General features: G+C 52.3%; 1 protein-coding gene across 2 annotated transcripts in view; it reads right to left on the bottom strand.

Annotated features, from left to right (window-relative positions):
* The window catches only part of LOC144936092 (volume-regulated anion channel subunit LRRC8D-like), a 69,840-nt gene extending 56,041 nt beyond the window's left edge, over positions 1 to 13,799 (bottom strand). The window contains exons 1-2 of one of the 2 annotated variants that reach the window (XM_078862936.1): positions 13,528 to 13,799; positions 5,482 to 5,504 (exon numbers count right to left, since the gene is read on the bottom strand). In XM_078862936.1, the coding sequence (XP_078719062.1) occupies positions 5,482 to 5,484 (3 nt within the window). In that variant the 5' untranslated portion in view covers positions 5,485 to 5,504; positions 13,528 to 13,799. The remainder of the gene's footprint in view (positions 1 to 5,481; positions 5,505 to 13,527) is intronic. The other variant, XM_078862937.1, reaches the window with a different exon arrangement.
* Between the last annotated feature and the right edge of the window lie 11,757 nt (positions 13,800 to 25,556).

Raw genomic sequence — 25,556 nt, 5'->3', positions numbered from 1 at the left:
GTGAATCAATCCCTGCTGCATCCACTTTAGTGCGGGCACGAATCAGCGGTGCAGGGGAAATAATTGTTTGGACACTGCACTACAATCCTGGCAACTTGGGTTCAATTCCTGGTCATACAACAAAGGAAAATGGTTCATGAACCCTGTCTGGGCCTCTCATAAGTCAACCGAGCCTAAAATTTGTAAGATGTACAGTGTATGGTCGGTATTAGTACTGGGGAAACAAAGGTGGCTAGGTGTGGTGCTGACAAAGCGGCCTCTTCATGTGCAATACCACACCTAATCGGTGTCCACTAAACAAAATAGATTCCAGTAGCCTACAAGGCTGCATGTCATACACACGCTTACTGTATGTAAACCCATGTCTGAAAACAACAAGTACTCCAGAATGCATCAGATGTGTAATCATTACAGCTGTAAACTAAATGCGTCTTTGCATTTGAAGTTTAAACGACATAAGTAGCTCATTGACGATTTGTGAACAAAAGCAACGTCTGTGTAGAACTTGAGAAGTCGACACTATTTTGGCTTTCAGTAAAAATGTAACGGTTAATAATTATCAAAGACAGTTGGCTGCCATTCCAAAACCAAATTCCATTTTCCCTCAAATCTGTTCAATCTACTTAAAGTCTTTGATTACCTTCATGTGAACAATATTTGGACAAATTTGTACAGAATTGCACAACCATAACCGTAGCTCACTCAGAAGGGTGCGAGTAACAGGAGCCTCTTTTTATGCTGGAAAATGCCTTTTTAGCGAAAGTATTAAGTGCAAAGAACAACATCTACGCATAAATATAGACCAAATACAAATTGATGCCTGAATTACCCACTGGCATTAGCAACGATTGCTGTTTTCATTGTTTTAACCACTAATAAGGATCTCTGTAAAGACAGCTCGGCATTACAATTAACATGTTGGAAAACATGACGTGCATAAAAAAAAGCATTGCCCGAAATTATAATAACAGACTGCAAGAAACGCACGCACGCGAGCGTCATAATGGGGGAAGCTGTGCATCACTGTGGTTCAAAATCAGAACACATTCATGCGGAGGGAGCTGGTAGGAACGTTGGGTTGCTCGGTCAATGGCCAGGGTCAACGGCGGCGTGGTGTATTCCGCAAATATTGCCGACTGTGAGGGCGGTCACAAGCCGGCGTGAGTAGGTTAAACGTTGAGTTTTATAAGGGCACCACGGGGTGACCAGCCCCTCCCCAACCAGCCCCACCCAGCCCCACCCTCCCCACCCAGCCTCTCCCCACCTTCCCCACCCAGCCCCTCCCTGCACGACGGACACAATAATCCCCTGTGGGCCGGTGTAACCAGGAGGTTCCTATCAGTAATATTTATTTATCCTGGAGGAATCTGATGAGCTACACAGCTCTTTTTCGCAGATATCCAGTAGGGGCACGGGGTAAGAACATTAGAACACAAAACAATAAAAAAAACACGATAGGAGTGCAAAGTGCAAGGTAAAAAAAATCACCCAAACACATACAAATAAAACTAAACCATCCCCATCCTGCCAGGCAAAGCCCACTGAGGTATTTACTTATTTTTCAGAAGCGACCTGGCTATCACAAATGATAGCTCAACAAAGTGGCCCATCTTTTGGACATTTCTAGCGCCAAAATAATCGGAATAATCTCAATGATTTTGCCTCGGCACAACTCCGCCTCAAAATGCCTGCAAGCTTTCCAACTAACTGCAATAAAACGGTTTCACAACTTGTGCCCAGGATTTCCCTTCAGTGCAGCCTCATCCATAGGAACAGAGGGCGGGGTGAGCGTGCGTCGCAACCGATGGCGTACTTGCTTTGACATTTGCAGCAGGGTTCCTTCCTTTGCTGCTGAATGTGAAGCGTTGTTATCAAAGACCGACAAGCCCACTTATCGCGGTACGAGTTATGCTTATTTTGGACTTAAAACACTCGACAATTTTACTGTAAATTGGGCCTGCGAGTAAAACAGAAACTGCATTCGTGATGTTAATGGACATAGACCTATAGAGACCGTCAACTTTTATCTATGAATGTGGCCACCGAGATTCTGATAATTCTGTGGGACATCAGAAACAAGGCTCTTGGCTTTAGGTCACCAAGAATTGCAGCCGATCAAGGCAAACCATCATTGCCTGACTCGGGTCTGTTCCACGTGTAGCAATCGTGAATGCCGTGGCACTAATTCATAAAATCAAGCTTCCGATTTGACGGGACAGGAGAAAGTTTGTTTTCATGAAATGTTGAGTCCTACTTGTCAGCAGAATGTGCACTGCCTTTGAGCAATTCACTTTCCCACATTTGTGCACGGCAAGACATTGTGAATATAAACACGTGTAAATTCACTAAGCGCATTTAATCTAAAATAAATCCTGTCAATTCCACGTGTAACCATTTACTTCTTCCCTGAGATTTGGTGCATTTATAACTCGGGAGTGTGATTCCATTCAATAACACATTATTATTATTGTAATTGTTATTAGTATTATTTTATTTGAATTATTTCTGATATTGTCAACTCCTTTAAATTAAATATAACATTAACATATTTGCATATAATTTGTACAAGTAAATAATACATTCTTGCCCTGATGGTTCAATGTATTATCATGACCGTAATAATCGACTTTAATTGATGAATAACTATACGCCTAACGTCAATGAATTGTGAAATGCCCAAAGATGATGAATGTGAGTCCTATTACAATGTACCGGGCCCAGAGGCGATGCTAAATGCAGGGGTCCCCAACCCCCGGGCAGTGGACCGGTACCGGTCCGTGGCCTGTTAGGAACCGGGCCACACAGCAGCAGGAGGTGAGAGCGGTGAGTCCGCGCGTGGGCCGCCCCCATTATTTTATTATTGACACTTCCATCCGCGCCTCTTTCCAGCAGTGCGCACTTGTGTCAGTCACAGTTTTTGGTAAGCCCACAAGCTCTAACCCCTAGTAGCCAACATAAGTAAAAAACAAATGTCGCTGGAGAGCTTCTTTGAAAAGGGGAAAAGACCCAATGATGACCCCCCCCACCCCCCCGGTCCGTGAAAAATTGTCTTCCACGAAACCGGTCCCTGGTGCCAAAAAGGTCTGCGACCGCTGCTATAGAGGCGTGAGCATCAATCGTCTGCTGGTCCTGCTATTCGCACCTTGCAGTTGTGGGGGAAAAAGCAGAATTTCCTGACTCCTCTACCGTCTTTAAAGACTATCTCAGGTAGAGTCGTGGGATGGCGTGGGAAGTCGTGGGATGGCGTGGGAAGTTGTGGGAAGTCGTGGGAAGTCGTGGGATGTCGTGGGATGGCGTGGGATGGCGTGGGAAGTCGTGGGATGGCGTGGGGTGGTGTGGGAAGTCGTAGGATGGCGTGAGAAGTCGTGGGAAGTCGTGGGATGGCGTGGGATGGCGTGGGATAGTGTGGGAAGTCGTGGAATGGAGTGAGAAGTCGTGGGAAGTCGTGGGATGGCGTGGGAAGTCGTGGAATGGTGTGGGAAGTCGTGGGATGGCGTGGGATGGTATGGGATAGTGTGGGAAGTCGTGGGATGGCGTGAGAAGTCGTGGGATGGTGTGGGAAGTCGTGGGATGGCGTGGGATGGTAGGGGATAGTGTGGGAAGTCGTGGGATGGCGTGAGAAGTCGTGGGAAGTCGTGGGAAGTTGTGGGATGGCGTGGGAAGTCGTGGGATGGTGTGGGAAGTCGTGGGATGGCGTGGGAAGTCGTGGGATGGTGTGGGAAGTCGTGGGATGGCGTGGGAAGTCGTGGGATGGCGTGGGATGGCGTGGGAAGTCGTGGGAAGTCGTGGGCAGTCGTGGGATGGCGTGGGAAGTCGGGGGATGGCGTGGGAAGTCGTGGGAAGTCGTGGGATGGTATGGAAAGTCGTGGGATGGCGTGGAAAGTCGTGGGAAGTCGTGGGAAGTCGTGGGAAGTCGTGGGAAGTCGTGGGATGGCGTGGGAAGTCGTGAGATGGCGCGGGAAGTCGTGGGATGGCGCGGGAAGTCGTGGGAAGTCGTGGGAAGTCGTGGGATGGCGTGGGATGGCGTGGGAAGTCGTGGGAAGTCGTGGGATGGTGTGGGAAGTCGTGGGAATGGCGTGAGAAGTCGTTGGATAGAAAGCGTGGGAAGTCGTGGCAGAACCGCGGTCCCGTGGCAGCTCACGGTTTTGACGTTAAATGTCCCGCGACTGCGATTCAAAAAGGGAGAGATGCAGCCATTCCGGGCTGCGATGAGCAGCGTCGCGTGGCGAGGAATGCCCCTATCACGGCACCACGGAGAAAGCTGCTTGTGCTAAGTATGGCAGGGAGCGTAAACGTGGCACCATATAAAGTACAGGACAATTCACGATTCTGCTGCACTACTATCCAGCAGCGGTCTACAACATCCTGGACATGAATGGTGGTTACCCCTCCGAGTACTATCCAGGCCTAGACCTGCTTAGCTTCTTTAATCTGACAGGACCAGCCGAATTCCAGTTGATTTGGGTAATAGAAAATCAATATTCAACACGACTGTGTTCAGTTACTGTTCTTAACTAATGTACAAAGTTACAAACATTGCATTACATAGAGGGCCAATTCAAAATGCAGTACTCTATAGTACTATACGTGTGTTGAACTTCTTTCGCACCGTACGTAGCCAACCATCACTTGCAACAGTGTTGTAACAAAGACAAATATCCCCCGTGTTGAGGCAAGTGCTGTTAGCGAGCATCTATACAGGCCGGCACTGTGCACACGAGGGGGTTGGGTGGCCAACACCACGCCCGGCCGCCTTTGTCTCCCCAGTGGCGATGCTTACACACCGCACCAGGTACTCATTTGAGACCGAGTCGACCTAGGGGAGGCCCAGGACCGGTTCAAATAATCGTCACTGGTCACCGGGTTCGTAGAGCAGCGCGCTAACCGCTGCACCACTGCTCCCCACACGTGTTGTACACACACACGCGTGCGTGTCTATGACGAAGACAAACACAACACAAAGCGCCAAACACGCTGCTATAACAGTGTCAGACACCGCCATAAGTAGTAAGAAGATGACAATCGGTCATCGCACGGCACTGCGGTAAAAAAAAACACAAAAATTGCATTCGATGCAAATGTGGTCCTGCCCTCACTGTGGAATCGTCCCGTCCCAGGCGGGTTTCTGATGACTCGGGGTCCAGTCTTGTGACAGTGATTGTCGACACATGAACAGACAGACTCTGTTGACGTCTCTGCTCGAGATCAGAAGAGTACTGTAACAGCCGGATTAATAATAGAAGGGGGAGCCCAGCTCTGACCAGCTAAAGCATTCTGGCTAAGCGCGTAACTAGTGAAATACAATATAAATACAAGATAAAATCAACAACCCTGTAAGACATGTTGAGCCGCACGTAACGTGTTTAATACGTTTACTCTCCTCTAAAGACTTAGGAAATAAAATACGGATCGAAAATAAATACGTGTAACGTGTTAGATGTATTGTGTGTTGTGCTATATCGTGTGTGGTTGAGTACTCACCATTGAAGTGTTACTGATGCCCTCTGAGAAGGCAAAGACACCAATAATGGAATACCAGAAAGCAAGAAGCACAGTCAGAGATTCAAAACAAGCTTGAAAAGACAAAATAGAGAGACGCAGAAAGAACAGGCTGGGTTGGGGACACAGCTAAAAAAAACGCAGAGGATGAAAATAAAATACTGTACTGGGCACGACACAGGGCCGCAGAGAACAACGCATAGCAGCAGAGCGCGTAGCAGCGATATACTGAGTGGGTGGCGTGCACCACGTGGTCTAACGCCGCCGGTGCCACGTGCTCTAACCCCGGGGCCACGTGCTCTAACCCCGGTGCCACGTGATCTAACCCCGGTGCCACGTGCTCTAACCCCGGTGCCACGTGATCTAACCCTGGTGCCACGTGCTCTAAGTGGTGTGGCACAGGATGCGCTGAATTGTTGTCATTAGGAAGGCATCGGTCCAGCTAAATGTGAATTCCAGTTAACCGGCATCTGCCTATCCCCGGATTTCCTGCATTTGTCACAGCAGTGTGAATAAGGCCCGCAACGGGACCTCTGCCCAATAACTCGTCGTCGGCTCGTTAACTAGCATGCCTTCTTCACCTGCTGAACCATTTTAACCAGGGCTGTTCAATGATTGGGTACACCCTGTCCGGGATTTGAACTTATGTTTCATGATTGGAAGCCTGATGCTCTACCAAACTATATAAAAAAATATTAGGACCATGGAAAACTAAGGTTGACAATCCAACATAACTTTTTGGTGCAAAAACTCCCATTATATTTCGTGACAAAATGTAAATATTGTATATCTCTGTCCAGACATATGCTGAGGTTTACTTAATGAATAATTGCGTTATCACTGGTGAGGCACTGTAAACTATAGATGTACTTTATATTAATTGAACATTACATGAAGTATGTGATATACGATTATCTGAACTACAAGCATCCACCTTTTGCTTCTAAAACTACAGCACCAAACAGCAGCAAGTTCCATTTCATTCTACCAAGACATTAAATCACATATATTAACGAAAACCTACGTTTTAAGTTAGCACTTGCAAGTTTAACAAAAAAGTAAAGTAGCTGCTTAAAACATTATCCAGATGCTCACCATCACCACTCTCCACTCACTAGACATTGACACTCACCATTCACTACTCACCACACACTCAGACTCAGTCTATTTATCCTCGAGAAGTATGATGAGCTATGAAGCTCTTTGTCACAGTTGTCCAGCAGGAAACACTTGCTTGAGATGTTTGCCCACTTGTTTTGTTAGTTGTAGATGTAAAACACGATTGCCTGGAAAAATGCCACACAAACATGACAGAAACCTCCTTGCATATTTACCATCTCCCAGATAGGTGAAATACCCGCTCTGTGTACTGCCTCCTGCAGGCACCTAAAAGCCCAGAACATGGTGGCCGGTTCTCAACTCCTACGCCGCATACCAACTTCATCTCCACATCACTCTCTTAAAGGTGTTCAGCACCATGCCCGGAGAAGTGGGGCCAAGCTTTACCCTGAAACAAATAGTATTATTACACTTCATTACCCAGGCTGGACTTAGTCTGGGTGATCAGCCTTGGATATGAGTCTCAATACTTTTTTCTTCCCAATTTTTCACAGTAGGGGCAAATGTTGCCGTGTGTAATCCCAATTGAGAAATTTGCAAGTAATTTTTCAGCATTGGGATGTTTTCAACCATTACCAGTAACATCCTATGTTTTTTTGTTATTATGGGAGTAAAACCTAAACCTAGAGAAAGCCCAAGCAGAATGGTGGGAAACCGTACAAACTCCACGCCAACAGGTGCCAGAGTCAAGAATTGAACGCAGGCCTTTCTTGCCACGAGACGCAATGGTTACTACTGCACCACCCAATATCACTTTGTCCGACTTCGATAAACATATACGCCCAAGCAGAGGTCAACCACGGTGACACTTAAGTAGTCGGTGATAACGCATAAAACACAGTACGGTACATGTAAATCAGCGTCACTCATGCAGACAGACATGCTCCGTTGCGTTGGCTGCTGTTGTTTTGCATGCTGTTATTCTCTTGCAGTCCATTGTGATACCATCAGTGTGTAAGACAGGCATTACTTTCCAAGTTAAATACCCAACCAACGTTAAGTGACATGGCATCATATAAATTAAGTGCAGACACTTCCGCTAAGTGACCGCCTTTTTAAGTAAGTCAGACTTGGGGTGGCCGGGTTGCCCAGAGATGTTGGCCTTAATTAAAGACCAAGGTTGCATTAATATAATGATGCATTGTGAGAACCTCAACAAATAATAGTACACTGGCCATCCAGTCACAGGGCAGAGGCCATGAGAAAACTACAAAACCATCTGTACAATGGTAGTACTATGATTATTTTTGTAAATGTCATATAATTAGAACAAACAATATATCAACACTACATTATATATATACACCTCAAAGCAGTTCTTGCTGTACATATAATGCTTGCATATTCGCTGACGTGGCATATTGCTTTAGAACGACGAGACAAGTCAACGTAGATATTAAATTACATTTGAAACTACTCTCCGATTCATATAAAAGGGTATACAAATAGAGTGCATCTTCTTGGTTCTTTCGGTAAAGTCACGTAGAAGGGAAGTAATAAAATAATAAAAATAAAACATAATAAAACAATTTTCACGACGTTTCGGCCACAACGCAAGCAGCCGTCCTCAGGCCTCAGGCCTGAGGACGGCTGCTTGCTTGCGTTGTGGCCGAAACGTCGTGAGAATTGTTTTATTATGTTTTATTTTTATTATTTTATTACTTCCCTTCTACGTGACTTTACCGAAAGAACCAAGAAGATGAATCCCTGCAGTCACGAAAGCTTTAAATCGAAATAGAGTGCAGTCTTGTCCATTCACTGTTAGATTTTAAAAAAGCCTCGCTTTGACCATATCAGCCATGGTAAATGTTTGACCGCATTTCCGCACGCTGGTTAGTATGGGTTGGTGAAGGGAGTATCAGGACTGGCTCGGATATCACTCGGCACGGAAGTTTGCCATGGCCGGGAATTGAACTCGAGAGTTGCCGGGTTCATAGTGCGGTGCACAACCTTTGCACAACCACTCCCCCTAACAAGCAAAAGAGATAATTAAGAATGCCATATACTGGTGGGAACCACCTGGTTCCACCAGCCCACAGGAGATCATTGTGTCCGTCCGTCGTGCATCCAAAAATGTGAAGGGTGGGGCTGGGTGGAGAGGGGAGGGTGGGCAGGGGCTGGGTGGGGAGGGAGGGACTGGGTGGGGAGGGTGGGGAGGGGCTGGGTGGGGAGGGTGGGGAGGGGCTGGGTGGGGAGGGTGGGGAGGGTGGGGCTGGGTGGGGAGGGTGGGGAGGGGCTGGGTGGGGAGGGTGGGGCTGGGTGGGGAGGGGCTGGTCACCCGGTGGTGCCCTTATAAAACTCAACGTTTAACCTACTCACGCCGGCTTGTGCCCGCCCTCACAGTCGGGCATATTTGTGGAATACACCACGCCGCCGTTGACCCTGGCCATTGACCGAGCAAACCCAACGTTCCTGCCAGCTCCCTCCACAGGAATGTGTTTGATGGAACCTAGAATAAGATGTCTGTAAAATTAAACACATTCATCAGAATTCGAATTGGTCTAATGTAGACTAATTCTACTCATGCAGAAATCTACTCATGTAGAATTTGTGTTCTAATACTGCGTTAAACGACGACGTGGCTTTGTGCTGCAGTAAAGCCAAACATTCAAAGCGCACACCTACACACTGAACATGTATACAAATGGCATACACAGCACTCACAGTTCAGTAATTATAAAGCACACGTGCTCTCACCATTGCCAGTAAGACAAAGCACACTTGTGCATTTCTTTTCATTTACAACACATGTATGCAGTTAAAAAGATTGATATTGAACAGGTACACATCGTAAGCCGCTTAAATTCAAGGCAAAACTGCTCGCAGGACATAGGCGTGCAGAGACAGAGAACACAGACCTTTCCTGTCTGTACACATGTAACGTCTACATAATTGAGGTCACAGGTCACACTCCAGGAAGAGAATCACTGGGTGGCCAATCAGTAGGAGAGAAAAATGTATCCACTTATATACCAATATATGTCTGTTCTTGTTATGTGCCCTAAAGTCGAGATACATTTATAAAACAAGGACGTGTACATGTCTGTACTGGTCTTGAGTGGGATGAAAAGATAACATAATTTTTTCAGGTTTTTTCATCTTCCAATTCCTCTTTACCTAAACATCACTTACTGGATCAAACGAGATGAATCGAAATAAAATTCCAATGTTTCTCATCTGCTTAAGGCTAAGTATCATTCATAACTCTGAAGCATTAAGTATTGTAGATGATGTTACAAATAATCTGCAAACAAGCTTAATTATTTTCAATAAAATTAGACCAATACAATTCTGCCACTGTATTCTGTTATGGTAATGATTGACGCATTTTGATTAAGCAGGTGAAAGCTGATATACATTAACGCTCTCTGGACACCTGAGTGACTGTAATTACATAGGGCCTATTGGTCATTATTACAGCAATTAAGTTCAGATTTTAGTTTTGAGCTTCCACATTGGCAAACGACAGCCTACTCTTGCACATGGTTGAACATCCACTTCATAGGAGGTGGTGCACAATGCCCCTTGCTTTATTGCGAGCATAATTCTCGACTGTAATTGATGCCCCAAAGGATCATCACATGCCCAAGACCATCCACTTCATGCCTCGAAGCTTCTCCAGATGTTCATCTCTCCGCAATGCAAAATATACACATTCATCCCTCCAGAGCCCCAAATCACCAATCATGACCACCCCGCATTTCCTAATTTGCATCATCATCCCGAGAAAGCATCAGTAATGCATAATCTTCCCTCTACAACTACACATTTGCACCCACGATAATCTCTACACACTTGCCACATTTTCATGATCATACTTTCACACCCCCCAAATGCCTTCAGGCCAAGAGACACCAACGCATCACTGGACCATCAACAGGTGCAGTAGAAGAGACCTCCAGAATAAACAAACATCATTCGAGACTCATACATCAAACCTTCTCCTGGCTTTGACACTCCTCCAAGACACTGCTGTACCTTCAACCGCATCAGAACACCAACAAACCAATGTGCACATCTCCATCGCAACGGTAGACCATATAGTTAACCCACAGAGACTCGCATAGATTCACTGAAATACAGACACAGCGATACGCAGAGACGCATATAAATATACGCACAGACCCAGAGAGACACATTAAAGCCACAACACAGGAGTACAAATATATGGCCATACAATCAAAATTATGGACCGCATGGGCTCCTTCACTGGAACAGCAAAACGTCACTAACGAAGCCCTCTCTCATCATGGCTTAGCAGACGTCTCGACATTAGCACCAGGCTCCCGAATATCCCACTGCCACCATACAGCAACAGCACGGAATAAGCCCACTTCTCCACTGAACTCGCCGCAACGTCTTGTGCAGCGGGCACCAACAAACCCACGACCACGAAGATCTCCCCGTTACGTAACCCGCGGCTCGTACATGGTGGGGGGGTCACGTAGCGGCGGCAGCTCCCCCATACGTGGCGCATAAGAAGACTCCGTGTGTCCCAGTATGCCCTGGTATTTACACAACATGAGTGCCAGTCTCTGTGTGTGTGTGTGCACAGAGGATACACGTCCACATTGACATATCCACGACAGCTCGGCAGCCAGACACAGGCGGACACGTTATGCGTGTTGGCCGTCTGTTTGGGCATGCGTACTGACAGGAAATCACGCAGCCCGACCAGCTTGTGTATGTCTCTGTACGCCGGGATTCTTTAGCACCGTACGTGCACATGCGTGTTGACGGACAGACGGTAAGACAGGCCGACGGGCACACACACACTTACACTTACACACACACACTTACACACACACACACTTACACACACACTAACTTACACACACTCACACTTACACACAGACACACTTACACACACACACTTACACACACACACTTACACACACACACTTACACACACACACTTACACACACACACTTACACACACACACTTCCACACACACACTTACACACACACACACTTACACACTTACAGACACTTACACACACGTACACACACACTTTTAAACACACACACACTTACACACACACAGGCTGGAGAACCGGCGTGTAGGGACGAAGACGACACAGACACCACGCACTGTCATCAACAATGAACCGTGTACTGTACCCCCTGTACGTGAAATGTATCCTATTATAGAAGGCTTGAACACACAGTGCCGGATGTAGACACACAAACTACACATTTGTACAATCGTACGTCTACAGATGCACATACGCACGTATCGTGTGCACACGTTGTACATACAGTACACATTCCATCTCACACAAACACAATGACACACACTCACACATCATGCCTCACACACCATTCCTCACACTCACAACCCTCACACACTCACACACCATGCCTCACACACTCACACACCACCCCTCACACTCACACACACTCATTCACACACCACCCCACACACTCAAACACCACCCCTCACACACACACTCACACATTCACACACACACCATCCCTCACACTCACTCACACACCACCCCACACACTCACACACCATTCCTCACACTCACAATAACACACCACCCCTCACATACACACTCACACACCATCCCTCACACACACACACTCACTCACACACCACCCCTCACACACACACTCACACACACACCATCCCTCAAACTCACACACTCACCATCCCTCAAACTCACACACTCACTCACACTCCACCCCACACACACACTCACTCACACACCATCCCTCACACTCACACACCACCCCACACACTCACACACCATCCCTCACACAAACTCGCACACCATCCCTCACACTCACAATAACATACTCACTCACACACTCACACACCACCCTCACACTCAGTCACACACCATCCCTCACACTCACACACCACCCCTCACACTCACAATAACCCTCCGATACCAACACCATGTCTATTTTATAACCCTCACACGCCAGCTCTCACACACAATAATAAAGATCCCCCGTATAGCCTTAACAGACTGTAGGGGCAAGTGCTGTTAGCGAGCACCTATGAAGGCCGGAACGGTACACGAGGGGGTGGGTGGCCAGCACCACGCCCGACCGCCTTTGTCTCCCTAGTGGCGATGCTTACACACCGCACCAGGTACTCATTTAAGGCTGAGTCGACCAGGGGAGGCCCAGGACCGGTTCAGATAATCGTCACTGGTGTTCGCCGTGAGCGGGAATCGAACCCGGGTCGCCAGGTTCATAGCGCAGCGCGCTAACCGCTACACTACCGCTCCCCACACACACCACCCCTCACACACTCACACACTCACTCACCATCCCTCACGCTCACAATAATACACCATCCCTCACACTCACTCACACAGCATGCCTCACACTCACAATAATACACACACACCATCCCTCACACAGTCACTCACACACTCACACACCATCCCTCACACTCACAACAACCCTCCGATACCAATACCATGTCTATTTTATATCCCTCGCGCCAGCTCTCACAAACAGAATCTCATTCACTCTCTCACAAAGACAAAGCTCCCCCGTGTAGCCTGTAACAGACTGTTGGGGCAAGTGCTGTCAGCGAGCAGCACCTATGAAGGCCGGCACTGTGGAACACGATAGGGGTGGGTGGCCAGCACAACGCCAGGCCGCCTTTGTCTCCCCATTGGTGATGTTTTACACACCGCACCAGGTACTCGTTTGAGGCTGAGTCGACCTAGGGGAGGCCCAGGACGAGTTCAGATACTTGTCACTGGGTGTTGGTGGCCGTGAGTGGGAATCGAAATCGGGTGGTTCGTGGCGCAGCGCGACAACCGCTACACCACCGCTCCCACACAGAGACACAGACACACAGACAGACACAGACACATAGACACTCTCCCACAGACACACACAGACACAGAAACACACTGCCACACAGACACAGCTGACGCACCTTGACCCGGGCCCCACGCGAGCTGGCGGCGTGGCGCTGTGGCCCCTCTCGCCGCGCCCGTCGTGCGTCACGAGCCTCGCGGTGGCGGCGGCGCCATCCTCCTCCCTCGACTCTCTCTCGCTGCTGCTGTCGCCTCCTTCCTCCTCCTCCCCTCTCTCTCTCTGCCTGCCTCGTGCTCCTTCTGCTGCTCCTCCTCCTGCTGCTGCTGCGGCTGCTGCCTCCTTCCTCCTCCTCCTCTTCTCTCTCCGCACTCCGCTCCCTGTAACTTCCACAGCGGGCTTCAGACGGCGCACGCGCGGGGAGGGGGGGGGCACGGGGGTCGAGAGGAGGGGAGGCACGGGGATCGAGGGGGGGGGTTGGGCACGGGGATCGAGGGGGGGGTGGGCACGGGGATCGAGGAGGGGGGTTGGGCACGGGGATCGAGGAGGGGGGTTGGGCACGGGGATCGAGGGGGGGGTGGGCACGGGGATCGAGGAGGGGGGTTGGGCACGGGGATCGAGGAGGGGGGTGGGCACGGGGATCGAGGGGGGGGGTTGGGCACGGGGATCGAGGGGGGGGTGGGCACGGGGATCGAGGAGGGGGGTTGGGCACGGGGATCGAGGAGGGGGGTGGGCACGGGGATCGAGGAGGGGGGTTGGGCACGGGGATCGAGGAGGGGGGTTGGGCACGGGGATCGAGGGGGGGGTGGGCACGGGGATCGAGGAGGGGGGTTGGGCACGGGGATCGAGGAGGGGGGTGGGCACGGGGATCGAGGGGGGGGGGTTGGGCACGGGGATCGAGGGGGGGGTGGGCACGGGGATCGAGGAGGGGGGTTGGGCACGGGGATCGAGGAGGGGGGTTGGGCACGGGGATCGAGGAGGGGGGTTGGGCACGGGGATCGAGGGGGGGGGCACGGGGATCGAGGAGGGGGGTTGGGCACGGGGATCGAGGGGGGGGGGGGTGGGCACGGGGATCGAGGAGGGGGGTGGGCACGGGGATCGAGGGGGGGGGCACGGGGATCGAGGAGGGGGGTGGGCACGGGGATCGAGGGGGGGTTGGGCACGGGGATCGAGGAGGGGGGTGGGCACGGGGATCGAGGAGGGGGGTGGGCACGGGGATCGAGGGGGGGGGTTGGGCACGGGGATCGAGGAGGGGGGTGGGCACGGGGATTGAGGAGGGGGGTGGGCACGGGGATCGAGAAGGGGGGTGGGCACGGGGATCGAGGAGGGGGGTGGGCACGGGGATCGAGGAGGGGGGTGGGCACGGGGATCGAGGGGGGGGTTGGGCACGGGGATCGAGGGAGGGGGGGGGTGGGCACGGGGATCGAGGGGGGGGGGTTGGGCACGGGGATCGAGGGGGGGGGGGTTGGGCACGGGGATCTAGGAGGGGGGTGGGCACGGGGATCGGGGGGGGGGGGTTGGGCACGGGGATCGAGGAGGGGGGTGGGCACGGGGATCGAGGGGGGGGGGGTTGGGCACGGGGATCGAGGGGGGGGGGGGTTGGGCACGGGGATCGAGGGGGGGTTGGGCACGGGGATCGAGGGGGGGGGTGGGCACGGGGATCGAGGGGGGGTTGGGCACGGGGATCGAGGGGGGGGTTGGGCACGGGGATCGAGGGGGGGGGGTGGGCACGGGATCGAGGGGGGGTTGGGCACGGGGATCGAGGGGGGGGGCACGGGGATCGAGGGGGGGGGGCACGGGGATCGAGGGGGGGGTTGGGCACGGGGATCGAGGGGGGGGTTGGGCACGGGAATCGAGGGGGGGGGGGGTGGGCACGGGGATCGAGGGGGGGGTTGGGCACGGGGATCGAGGGGGGGGGGTGGGCACGGGGATCGAGGGGGGGGGGGGTTGGGCACGGGGATCGAGGGGGGGGTTGGGCACGGGGATCGAGGGGGGGGGGGTTGGGCACGGGGATCGAGGGGGGGTTGGGCACGGGGATCGAGGGGGGGGGTGGGCACGGGAATCGAGGGGGGGGGGGTGGGCACGGGGATCGAGGGGGGGGTTGGGCACGGGGATCGAGGGGGGGGGGGTGGGCACGGGGATCGAGGGGGGGGGTTGGGCACGGGGATCGAGGGGGGGGTTGGGCACGGGGATTGAGGGGGGGGCACGGGGATCGAGGGGGGGGTTGGGCACGGGGATCGAGGGGGGGGGTTGGGCACGGGGATCGAGGGGGGGGTTGGGCACGGGGATTGAGGGGGGGGGGTGGGCACGGGGATCGAGGGGGGGCGGTTGGGCACGGGGATCGAGGGGGGGGGGTGGGCACGGGGATCGAGGGGGGGGGGTTGGGCACGGGGATCGAGGGGGGGGGGGGGGTTGGGCACGGGGATCGAGGGGGGGCCGGCGACGAAGTGGTCACTCGTGTCCGGCCCTTGACCCTGAATAGACGACTTAATTATTGTCAGACGGCGCACGCGTGAAGTCGCTCCCACTCCCCTCAATAAACCCCCCCTCCCCCCCTTGTGAGGGGAGGGGCGGGGCCTACTAAAAAGGGGCGGAACTCAAAGAAGAAGGGGGCGTGTCTAAAAAGGAAAGGCGCAAGTAGCTGGAAGAGATGGCCAAATATCAGAATGTGAATCTTTATTTATAGCTTTAAAGTGCAGATTTCCAGTCGGGGCACGAGCTTCTGACCGTTACAACCACAAACAAGACAAAAAACAAGATAGGAATTAAAAGTATAAGAAAGGTAAACAAATACAAATTAAGGAAGGTCGTAAGGGGGGGCTAAGGGAAAAGGGGGCGGGGTCATAAATAGGAAGAGGCGTGGCCTGCAGAGATTGAACTTCCCACTTGATTTCAGGTAATAAAAAGGCAAAGGAACAAATACATGCATGGCTTTAGTGAGGTGGAACCTCTCGTTTGCACGGGTGTTGAAGGCGGAAAGTGATATTGTGCACAAGTAATGCAGTGGATACAAAATACGTTCAAACATATTCTTGGGTCTTTCGGTAAAGTCACGTAAATAAACTTCAAAAAAGTTTTTTTTTTAACAACGGTTTTATTAACAACTTCGTTTAACTCACGGTCGAGAAGTACGTCAATGATGCGGCGCCTGCTCCCACATCAACGCTTACTTTAATTAATTACTTGTTCACACGGAACAGGCGTGCCTGAGACACGTGGCGGCGATTCCAGAGTTTAGGGACAGTGGCGTTATTGACCTACCCAAATAAATCTTTAATTAATAAGCCGTCCATACAAAATGTCAATTGCTTAAAAAGAGCCAATTAATTGATTAATTGATGCCGATTTTGATACAGGTATGTATTGTCACCGGATCTGATTACATGTGCAAAATTTGGAATTCATTGAACAACAGGAAGTAGATTAAATTTTGATTGCAAGATTTGACCACGACAAACATAGGAGTCAAGTTAAGTAAAACGTTTCGATCGCAACACAAGTGTAGTGACCAGTAGCGTCACTACTGTGTACACACACACACGCACACGTGTGACGTCACAATGCGGGGGAGCGTCACTACCACGCGGGTCTACACACACACATGACGTCATCTCGGCTGGAGGCGGGAATGACGTCAGGGCCGGTTCTGGACTCGGGAGGCCACGGGGGTGGTTTGAGGCCGTGGAACTCTTTGTGACCCCGGCTGGACACGTGACCGGATCCCAGTGGGGGCCGGGAGCCCGGGGGGCACCTTGGGGGGCACGTGGACAGCAGGGAGGCTGCGAGAGGGTTCTTGAAGGGAGGCGTGACCAGAGTGGGGCCCGGGCACGCCGAGGCCCATATAAGCAGCCTCCTCACGAGGTTCGAGGCTGCCCGTATCAAGAAGGAAGATGCATTGTGAAGACGCCAAGAAGAGTCAAGCCTCCAGTTAGCGGACCTGCCAGTAGCCCACCTGGCTGGGTCACGCTAGAGTATCTGAGAGTCAGCGCTAGAGAAGTGTGTGTGTTTGCTAGAGTAGGACGGTGGTTACCACTCTATATAACATGGCCAGCGTTGGTGTTAATAAAGTGTTGCCTTCCAAGAAGAGTGTGTGCCTATTTGAGCCCACTACATTTGGTGTCACAAATGGCTAACGTTAGGTGTTATCCTAGTCAGTATAATATGCGCACGACGACAACGACTTACCTGGACGCTTTCACACGACGGGGACGGCGGGAAGATCATCTTCTGGACAGCCCCGGGGTCTCCAACCCCGGTGAACGAGGGCGGCGCAGCGGGACGCACATCACGCCGCTGCTTCGCCGCCATCGAGAGAGAGCGCCGGAGCTGCGGGGAGAGGACCCCGCTGCTGCTGCTGGTGCCTGGGCGGGAAATTCACGCACGCGGCCGCCATCTTGGCGGCCGGTCGGGACGCAGTTCCCACCAAAATGCTGTTCCCGCCATTTTCTACACCTGCGGAGGGAGATCTTCGGCCATCTTTGTGGCGCCCCCGTACTCTGTCGGAGTGCGGGAGGCTGGACCGGTTCGCAAGAGGATGTCGCGCTCGCCATCCAAGATCCTTCACGGTGTTCAAGTCTCGACCCTGCCGTCCTCCGCTCGTCACAGCCTCCCAGGTGAGTCGTGACACGACATAAACCCGGCCCTTGTCACTTCACCCATCTTGCGTGCACAGGGTTGCGGGTGTTTTCGCGGGTTTATTTTTTGTACTCGCTGGGGTGCGGAGCGTGTTAATCAGGGTGTGTGATGGCGGATGGACGCGGCGTCTGTGTGGGTGTCTGTGTTGTAACATTGTTTGTTGTTAATTACGGCGCCGGGATGTTTATCTTGAGGGGGCAGTTAATGATTCATTCGGTTATGTCAGATGTCCCGAGCTCCGTTAATATCCCGTGGGTTGCCGTGTTAATGATTCACGTGTAACAACGTTTTTGTTGTTTTTGCGGAGTCGCGATTGTTATTGTGTATCCTGTATGGAGCATCGCTCGTGATTGTTGTCAATGTGTGACTGTGGGAAACTTTGATCATGATTGTTACCCATGTACGGACTGTACGGAGCTTTGTTGCTCGTGATTGTGAGATGCGGACTGCACGTACGGATACGGGTTGTGAGGTGCATTGTTGTGACCATTGGGTATTCGAGATCGTTACAAACTGTGCGTACCTGTTCGGCATTGGATCGATTCATTAGGGGATCCTAATTCAAAATTGCATGTGTTGTGATGGTGTGAAATTGCGATTGTGTGTGGGATGACTGCCTTGGGTTGTAGCTCTGCCGTCATTGGTATGGAGCCTTTAAATTGAGATGGTGACATGCTGCCAGTGATTTGGAATTGTGATGCTGGCTGTCGCCTATCTTGGAGCGCAGATCCTAACCAGGGTGGCCCTGTGAGTGTTGCTTGTCTAACATGAGAGTTGTGGTCCCGTCATGCTATGGCTCACGGCTTGACCTGACAGCCCGGAGATTGAGACACTTCGTGGAGTGTCCAGCCTAATGGGCTGTATGTTCACATGGCTCGTAGAGTGGGTGGTCCCGCCCTGCTGTGGCAGACGGATTGACCTAACGGCCGGAGATCTAATCGAGTCTGAAACAGTGAGCCGGAGGCTCGGGGAGATTATGGTGGTTGCTCTTGAGTTGGGTGCTCTTGGGAATCCCGTGGTTGATGTAAGGAATTTTGATTGACGGGACCGGTGTGGTTTGAACTCGCTGGTGGGTTCATGTCTGCTGTTGCTCGACGAACTGGAAAAAAAATGTTTTTGGGTGCGAGGGTGCCCCTTGGGTTCTGTGTGGATCAAGGGTGCGTGGGGCTGTAAAATTGTCGCCAAATGGCGTCGTTCTCTCCGCTCGATTGCGTGCGGCCAGGGGTTAAGTTGCAAGTTGGAGTGTGTGATTGATGCGTCTTCTTAGCTTGGTTTGTACAGCTGAATGCTGAGATGCGAGTGCGGGAAAACCGCGGAGATGCGGTTCGCGCATGTGACCACCATTTTGGTAAGCGCGGGAAGCCGCGGAGATGCGGGTCGCACATGTGGCCGCCATTTTGGGCGAGCGCGGGAAACCGTGGGGATGCGGTTCGTGCATGCGGCCGCCATTTTGTACGAGCACGGGTAGCCTCGGAGATGCGGTTCGTGCGTGCGACCGCCATTTCTGTCGAAGAGCAGGCACATTTTTTTTGTCACGTCGATTTCATATATTTTGTAATGAAAAATGTAGATACTGGGGCAACCCTGAAGTGCGACTTTTTTGCCCAGTACATGGGTCAACCTGGAAGCATGACTTCCTTGACCCGGGATGTTGTACAACATCCAACGTTTTACCTTTATTCAGAGGTCGCAATCGGGTACCCGATACCCGTACCCTTCCTGATACCTGGCTACCCGTACCCGGCCGGGTACGGGTACCCGTTTGCGACCCTGGTGCGGCCGGGTACGGGTACGGGTAGGCCGTGAGTCACTGGTGAGTAACCGTTTGTCACTCATTTCCCAACGTCTTGTCTCTTCTCACAATTCAAGTTCCTAGAATCAACCCACCCGCGCCTGCAACATGGCTTCATCCCAGAGGTCGCAATCGGGTACCCGATACCCGATATCTGGCTACCCATACCCGACCGGGTATGGGTGTACGGGTACCCGTTTGTGACCCTGGTGCGGCCGGGTACGGGTACGGGTAAGGAATCAAAACCCGTTTGCTACCTCTGCTTGGGGTGCAGCATACTGGCTCGACCTTGAAGCGTGACTTCCTTGAGCCAGTACATGGGTCGACCCAGAAATGCGACTTCTCGATTACTTGATAAATGATTAATCTTCAATGTACAACTTTTGTTTGTGTGGAGTGAGGGTGCCCGTAACTCGTTCACACGGAGCAGGCGTGCCTGAGATACGTGGCGCCTGCTTCTTGGGCGAGGCGGTTAGAGGGTTTAGGGACCGCGGCGTTTTTTACCTACACAAATATATATAAATAATGAGGCGTCCATACAAAATGTAAATTGTTTTAAAGTAGCTGATTAATTGATACAGGCATGCATTGTCACCGGATCTGAGTACGTGTGCAAAATTTTGAATTGATTGGACAACGGTAAGTGGACGAAATGTAAGTTACAAGATTTGACCACGACACAGGAATCAAGTTAAGTAAAATCGTTGAAAAAAAAAGTCTGTTTTCCAAAAATCCGCCGGGGTGTAATTCCAAAAATACATTAATTTGCACAGATTTTGGCTTTTTTGGAGACAGTGGCGAAAATACATCTGCAATCTTCGAATATATTGCGGATTATAGCAGGTAAATCCATCCTTTTAAAATTCACAAAGCACCGTGATGGGAACTATTGTTTTTTCACAAGTGCGGCGGGTATCGTTGGTCATGGCTGGCATGTAGTGAAACTTGTCATCGTGCTGTAAAGCAAAACACATTTCCCTTTGCGGTGCCTTGCTACACACAGGGAGGCAGAGAGAGACGTCAAAGATGTCTGAGATACACACACAGAGAGACAGCAGATGTATAGACAATCAACAGATGCAGAAAGACGGGGCGTGCACAGAAACGAACCGAAGGTTTTTATAGGGACAAGGCGTAATTGTGAGGACTTGGTAATTATGTTTGTTTTGTTGAATTATTAATCACGTTTTCTGCATTAGTGGCCTCGAAAGTGCACACGAAGTAATCTGGGACTGATCCCGGGATGCGTGCTGCCCCCACTTGTCTCGTGGCAACCCCCAGCTGCCAAAGAGTAAAAATTAGACACATGGCAAAAATCCTTGGCTCCATGGCAAAATTGATAAGTGCATCATTAGTACATTAGCGAATTATTAACAACACTCAGGTGCTGTGATATCTCGCGAAATGGTTGACGTACAATTTCACACGGTGTGGAAATTGAACGTAGTCTTATCTTTGTAGTGTCGTCTGTGCGTGCGGGTGGTATGCGTTGCACACATAGTCAGCTGGAGACGAGGTGGTCGCAGGAGGCACCGCTTTGCCCTCTTTAATCGTTGTTGCCGAGCTCACGCCACCACTCGGGCGCCTTCTTTCTCTCACATGACCCCGCTGCCGCGCGCCCCGTCCCAGACATGACCCGGTCCGCGTTGCACCGACGGCGTCGACTGGGACAGCCATCTACTGTCCGGCCATGTAATGATCGGGCGAAGGTAGCAGCGACGAGGGCGACGACAACAGCCACGACGAGACGAGTCCAATCCCAGAACCGGCAGCCTGGAGCTCTCGCTCACCGCGGCTAGGCAGAGCCAAGCCGCGCCTCCCTTCTCAAACCCTCTAGAGGGTTTCAGTGGCTTCCACACGAGGTCTATCATGGCCCTTGCCCCAGTTCTTCCGCCCTGCCGGTACATCTGCGTATATGCTCAGAAGCGTCTGCGCTAAGTGCCCACCTCCAGTTGCAGCTGCTGTACAACAGTCAGCGCTATGTCACTACTGTGGTGCCACGGCCACGGAGCAACTCCGCAAGCGTCGCGACTCCCCCCTGGCCCCCACACTGAGCACACACCCGCAGCGCACACACGGAGTGTCCTGGCGGGGGATTGCCTGGCACAACTGGTTTTTATCCGAAGGGTCCCTAGGAGGAAGGTCCCGCGGTTTCCGGGGGCCAGGAGATTGGCCGACCCTCGCAGGATAAGTCACATTGCGGTGACCCTAAATTGGCTTAAAATTGTATGGGCGCACAAAGGGTCACCGGGCCAGCCTCAATGAGTCATGCACAACATCCGGGAGGGGGCTGGGGTGAGATATTAAGCGAGCAGAGCAGACTGAGGTCAGGGGATCGCAGCGCCGCGACCTCCCATGGCTCCAGACCGAACACACACTAGCAGGGTGTGTATTCGCCAGCCGGACGTCCTTCCACTCACAGCGTCCGTACGACGCTGAGAGTACAGCCGCGAGATACATGAAAGGGCGTGTGAGCATTTGGGGACTTGGCTCTGCTCGTAGAATATTCCCTCCGGGCAGTGCGGGGTTTGCGCCGCGAATGAAAGTTAGTAGAGAGTATTGATGTGGTGTCAGTGATTCCTGTGTGCAATGGCTGCATGGGCGGACGCGCGGCGAGAGTGAGGGCAGAGCCGCAGCACGAGCGTGCGTTGAGATAATCGCTCGCAAGTGTGAGCGCCAGTGTGCCGCTGCGTGCTGCGTTAGCGTTAGCCGTGGTGTGCGCGGGTGCGGGGGATTAACTCTGTGCGACGGTAAGCCAGCAGTTCAGAGAGGGCGCTCACGTGGAGTGCCCAATCACTCGTTCGGCGGGGGCCCGGCGGGAGTCGACCGACGTGGTGGAGGAGGGAGCGGAAGGGGCGGATGAGGTGCCACGACCGTAGAGCAACTCCGCAAGCACCGCGATTCCCTTCCGGCCCCTGCACTAAACACACTCCTGCATGCAGTGCACCCATGTAGTGTCCTGGCGGGGAATTGCCTGGCACATCGGGTTTTCATTCGAAGGGCCCCTAGAGGGAGAGTCCCACGGTTTCCCGGTGACAGGAGATTGGCCGACCCTCACAGGACAGGCAACATTGCGGTGCCCCTAAATTGTCTTAAAATTGTATGGGCGCAGAAAGAAAAGGTTCCCTGGGCCAACCGCAATGAGGTACAACTCAGAGGGGAGAACGGAGGACAGAACATTTAGCAAGAACGACACAAGAGACAAAGGGACAATGGGTGGTCGCCGCCGCCCACCGGCCACAGCCGCCGCAGCGCAGCACTCGAAAAGGAACGGAGGGTGGCATATTAAGTAGGCAAAAGCACGGGAGCCCTTCCAGACAAAGGGGCAACGGGAGGTCGCCGCCGCCCGCCAAGCCACAGCAGCCGCCGCCGCGCAGTACTCGGGGGGGGGGGGGGGGACATGGGGCAGCATATGGAGGGCGGGGGGAGGCGGTAACCACAGGTAAGCGCATGATTGGCCGCACGGTACAATCGCACCCCGGGCCTTTGAAGTTAAGAGAATAAAAAGAGCAGCCCGGTACAATTTCAGTCAGTTGTCTTCAACCTCCGGGCCTTCAAGACCCACTTCCTGCCATCCTGCCTCCTCAAGCCTCTCGCAGCTGCCGCGTGATGCCAGCGAGTGCTGCTACGAGGCATTGATAGGTAAAGTCTTCTCTCGTCCTTCTCCCTCCGACTCTCACAGCGGCCATGCGACGCCGTAATTCCAGCTTCGAGGTACGTGGTAGGACGCTTTAGTGACTGGGTTTGTAGGCAGAGTCAGGCTAAGCCCTTCTTGCGAAATATTCCCCCTCCAAGTAGTGTGTATTTGCGCCGTTAATAAAGTTTAGTACAGAGTATCGGCGCAGTGTGATTTCTGTGTGTGTGGGTAGAACATTGGCATGGTGTCTGCGATTTGTGTGTTGTGCGACTGCGCGGGGGGGACGGTGTGCGCGAGAGAGCGAGTGCAGGGCTGCAGCGTCAGTGTGGTGTTGGTAATCTGAGTGTGTGCCTGAGGTGCGCGTGTATTAAACCATAAATGGCCGCTGACGCCCACATGTCCATGCGGTTGTGCCACGCAGATCTTATGGCGGGGGAGGACGGAGTTAAAAACCCGCTCGCCGACGCTCGCACATGTCCGCGCGAAAACAATAGCATTAAAGGCGAGGCGAGCGCGCAAATTTGCGCAGCCCTTTAGCGCTAGCCTCCGTGCGAAACAAGCGCCTGCAGGGGCGCGCACGTGCATGCAGCAGCCTTCGTATGTTGTGGTGTACGTGGGCGTGTGCGAGATAACCCCGGGTGGTGGTGAGCCAGCCGGTTAACTATGTTCCTCAGAGATGGCGTTAGCGCGGGGGGGCTGATCACCCGATCGGCGGGGGCCCGGCGAGAGGCGGCCGACGAGGAGGAGGGGGGAGTGGAGGGGGTGGACGTCGCGCCCCGCCCGCTCACAGGGAGCGGGAAGGCGGGCCTCGGCCCACCACACCGACGTCGCTCCCCACCTGCCTCGCGAGGGCGGTGGGGTGGACGGCGGCCCCCACACTACATCTTTAAAGATAGATCCATTCGAGTCGAATCCAAATGTTGCACAAAACTATGAACTGCAACTTTGTTGTTACTATTTTGGTCTATTTATTAAAAGTTCGACATTTAAGTCCTGCCAATTACATACGTTGATGTATTGGCGAAACAGACCGCCAGCAGCGTTAGACACATAATACTTTCTAACACTAGCAATTTAAGCAGTAGGTTGCCAATTGTTTAAACCTTTTTTTTTTACCACAAACTGATGTGCCAAGATAATTATACTGCTAAAAAATCATACTCTCATGAGAAAAATGTTTTGCTGGCTGGATTCTTAGCTGCCTGGCGGCCGCGCAAGTCTACTTGCGCCGTAGTGACGTTACCGCGTTCGTCTGCGTGAAGACGTCAATTGTGTCGCATCGTTGAGCTGGGTTCGTGCGTGGTGACGTCATGCCCCCCACCCTCCACCTCGGCCGTGTATCCTGCGCATTAGCGCGGGATGCGCTGTCATACTGCATGTCCGGACATCCGATGAGCACCGCTCCTACGTACGGTGCGACAGAAGTTCAGCGTACACACTGTACTGTAAGGTATTAGAAAAGCAAAGTTTTGCTGGCTGATGGGAGTTTGTGGGGGGCGCGGACAGTCACGTCCAAAGTACGTGCGGACTGCGAGTTTACTTTATATATTTATAAAGTTTGACTTTATAAATATATAAATAGCAAACTCAGGTCGCCAAGTTGATGGCGTGTGCTGACCACCGTGCCGATAGTTCACATGAATTGCAGAAGTAAAACCTCTTTAAACTTTACTTAAACAAGACCATAGGGGCCATAATTAGTGACAAGTCGTTGAAAAACCACCGTTGATAAAATTGTTCCCAAAATTCAAGTCAATTGAGTGGAGGAAATGTCGCCTTGGATGACACACAGAGCAGTGTAATAAATGATGCACAGGTAACCTCTACCAGAGGTTATGGCATCACCATTACCCCTCCGTACACTATTACATTTGTTGTGGCGCAATTCACGACTCCGAGGCAGGTTGCAGTTAGGGGCTCGCGCCAAGTTTATTGAGGGCTTACGCCGAACCAAAACCCCGCTAGCCTATAACTCCCCAGGGGACCGGGTACTGGGATCCCTACACCCCAGCTAACTCGGCTCTCCTCCCTGCCCCGGTCCGGGACTACCCCAACCTCGGCCGGTCGGCGGAGTAGCCTCCCCTAG

The sequence above is a fragment of the Lampetra fluviatilis genome, chromosome 15, assembly GCF_964198595.1.
Source record: "Lampetra fluviatilis chromosome 15, kcLamFluv1.1, whole genome shotgun sequence".
NCBI lineage: Eukaryota > Metazoa > Chordata > Hyperoartia > Petromyzontiformes > Petromyzontidae > Lampetra > Lampetra fluviatilis.
This window is presented reverse-complemented; position numbering and strand designations above follow the sequence as displayed.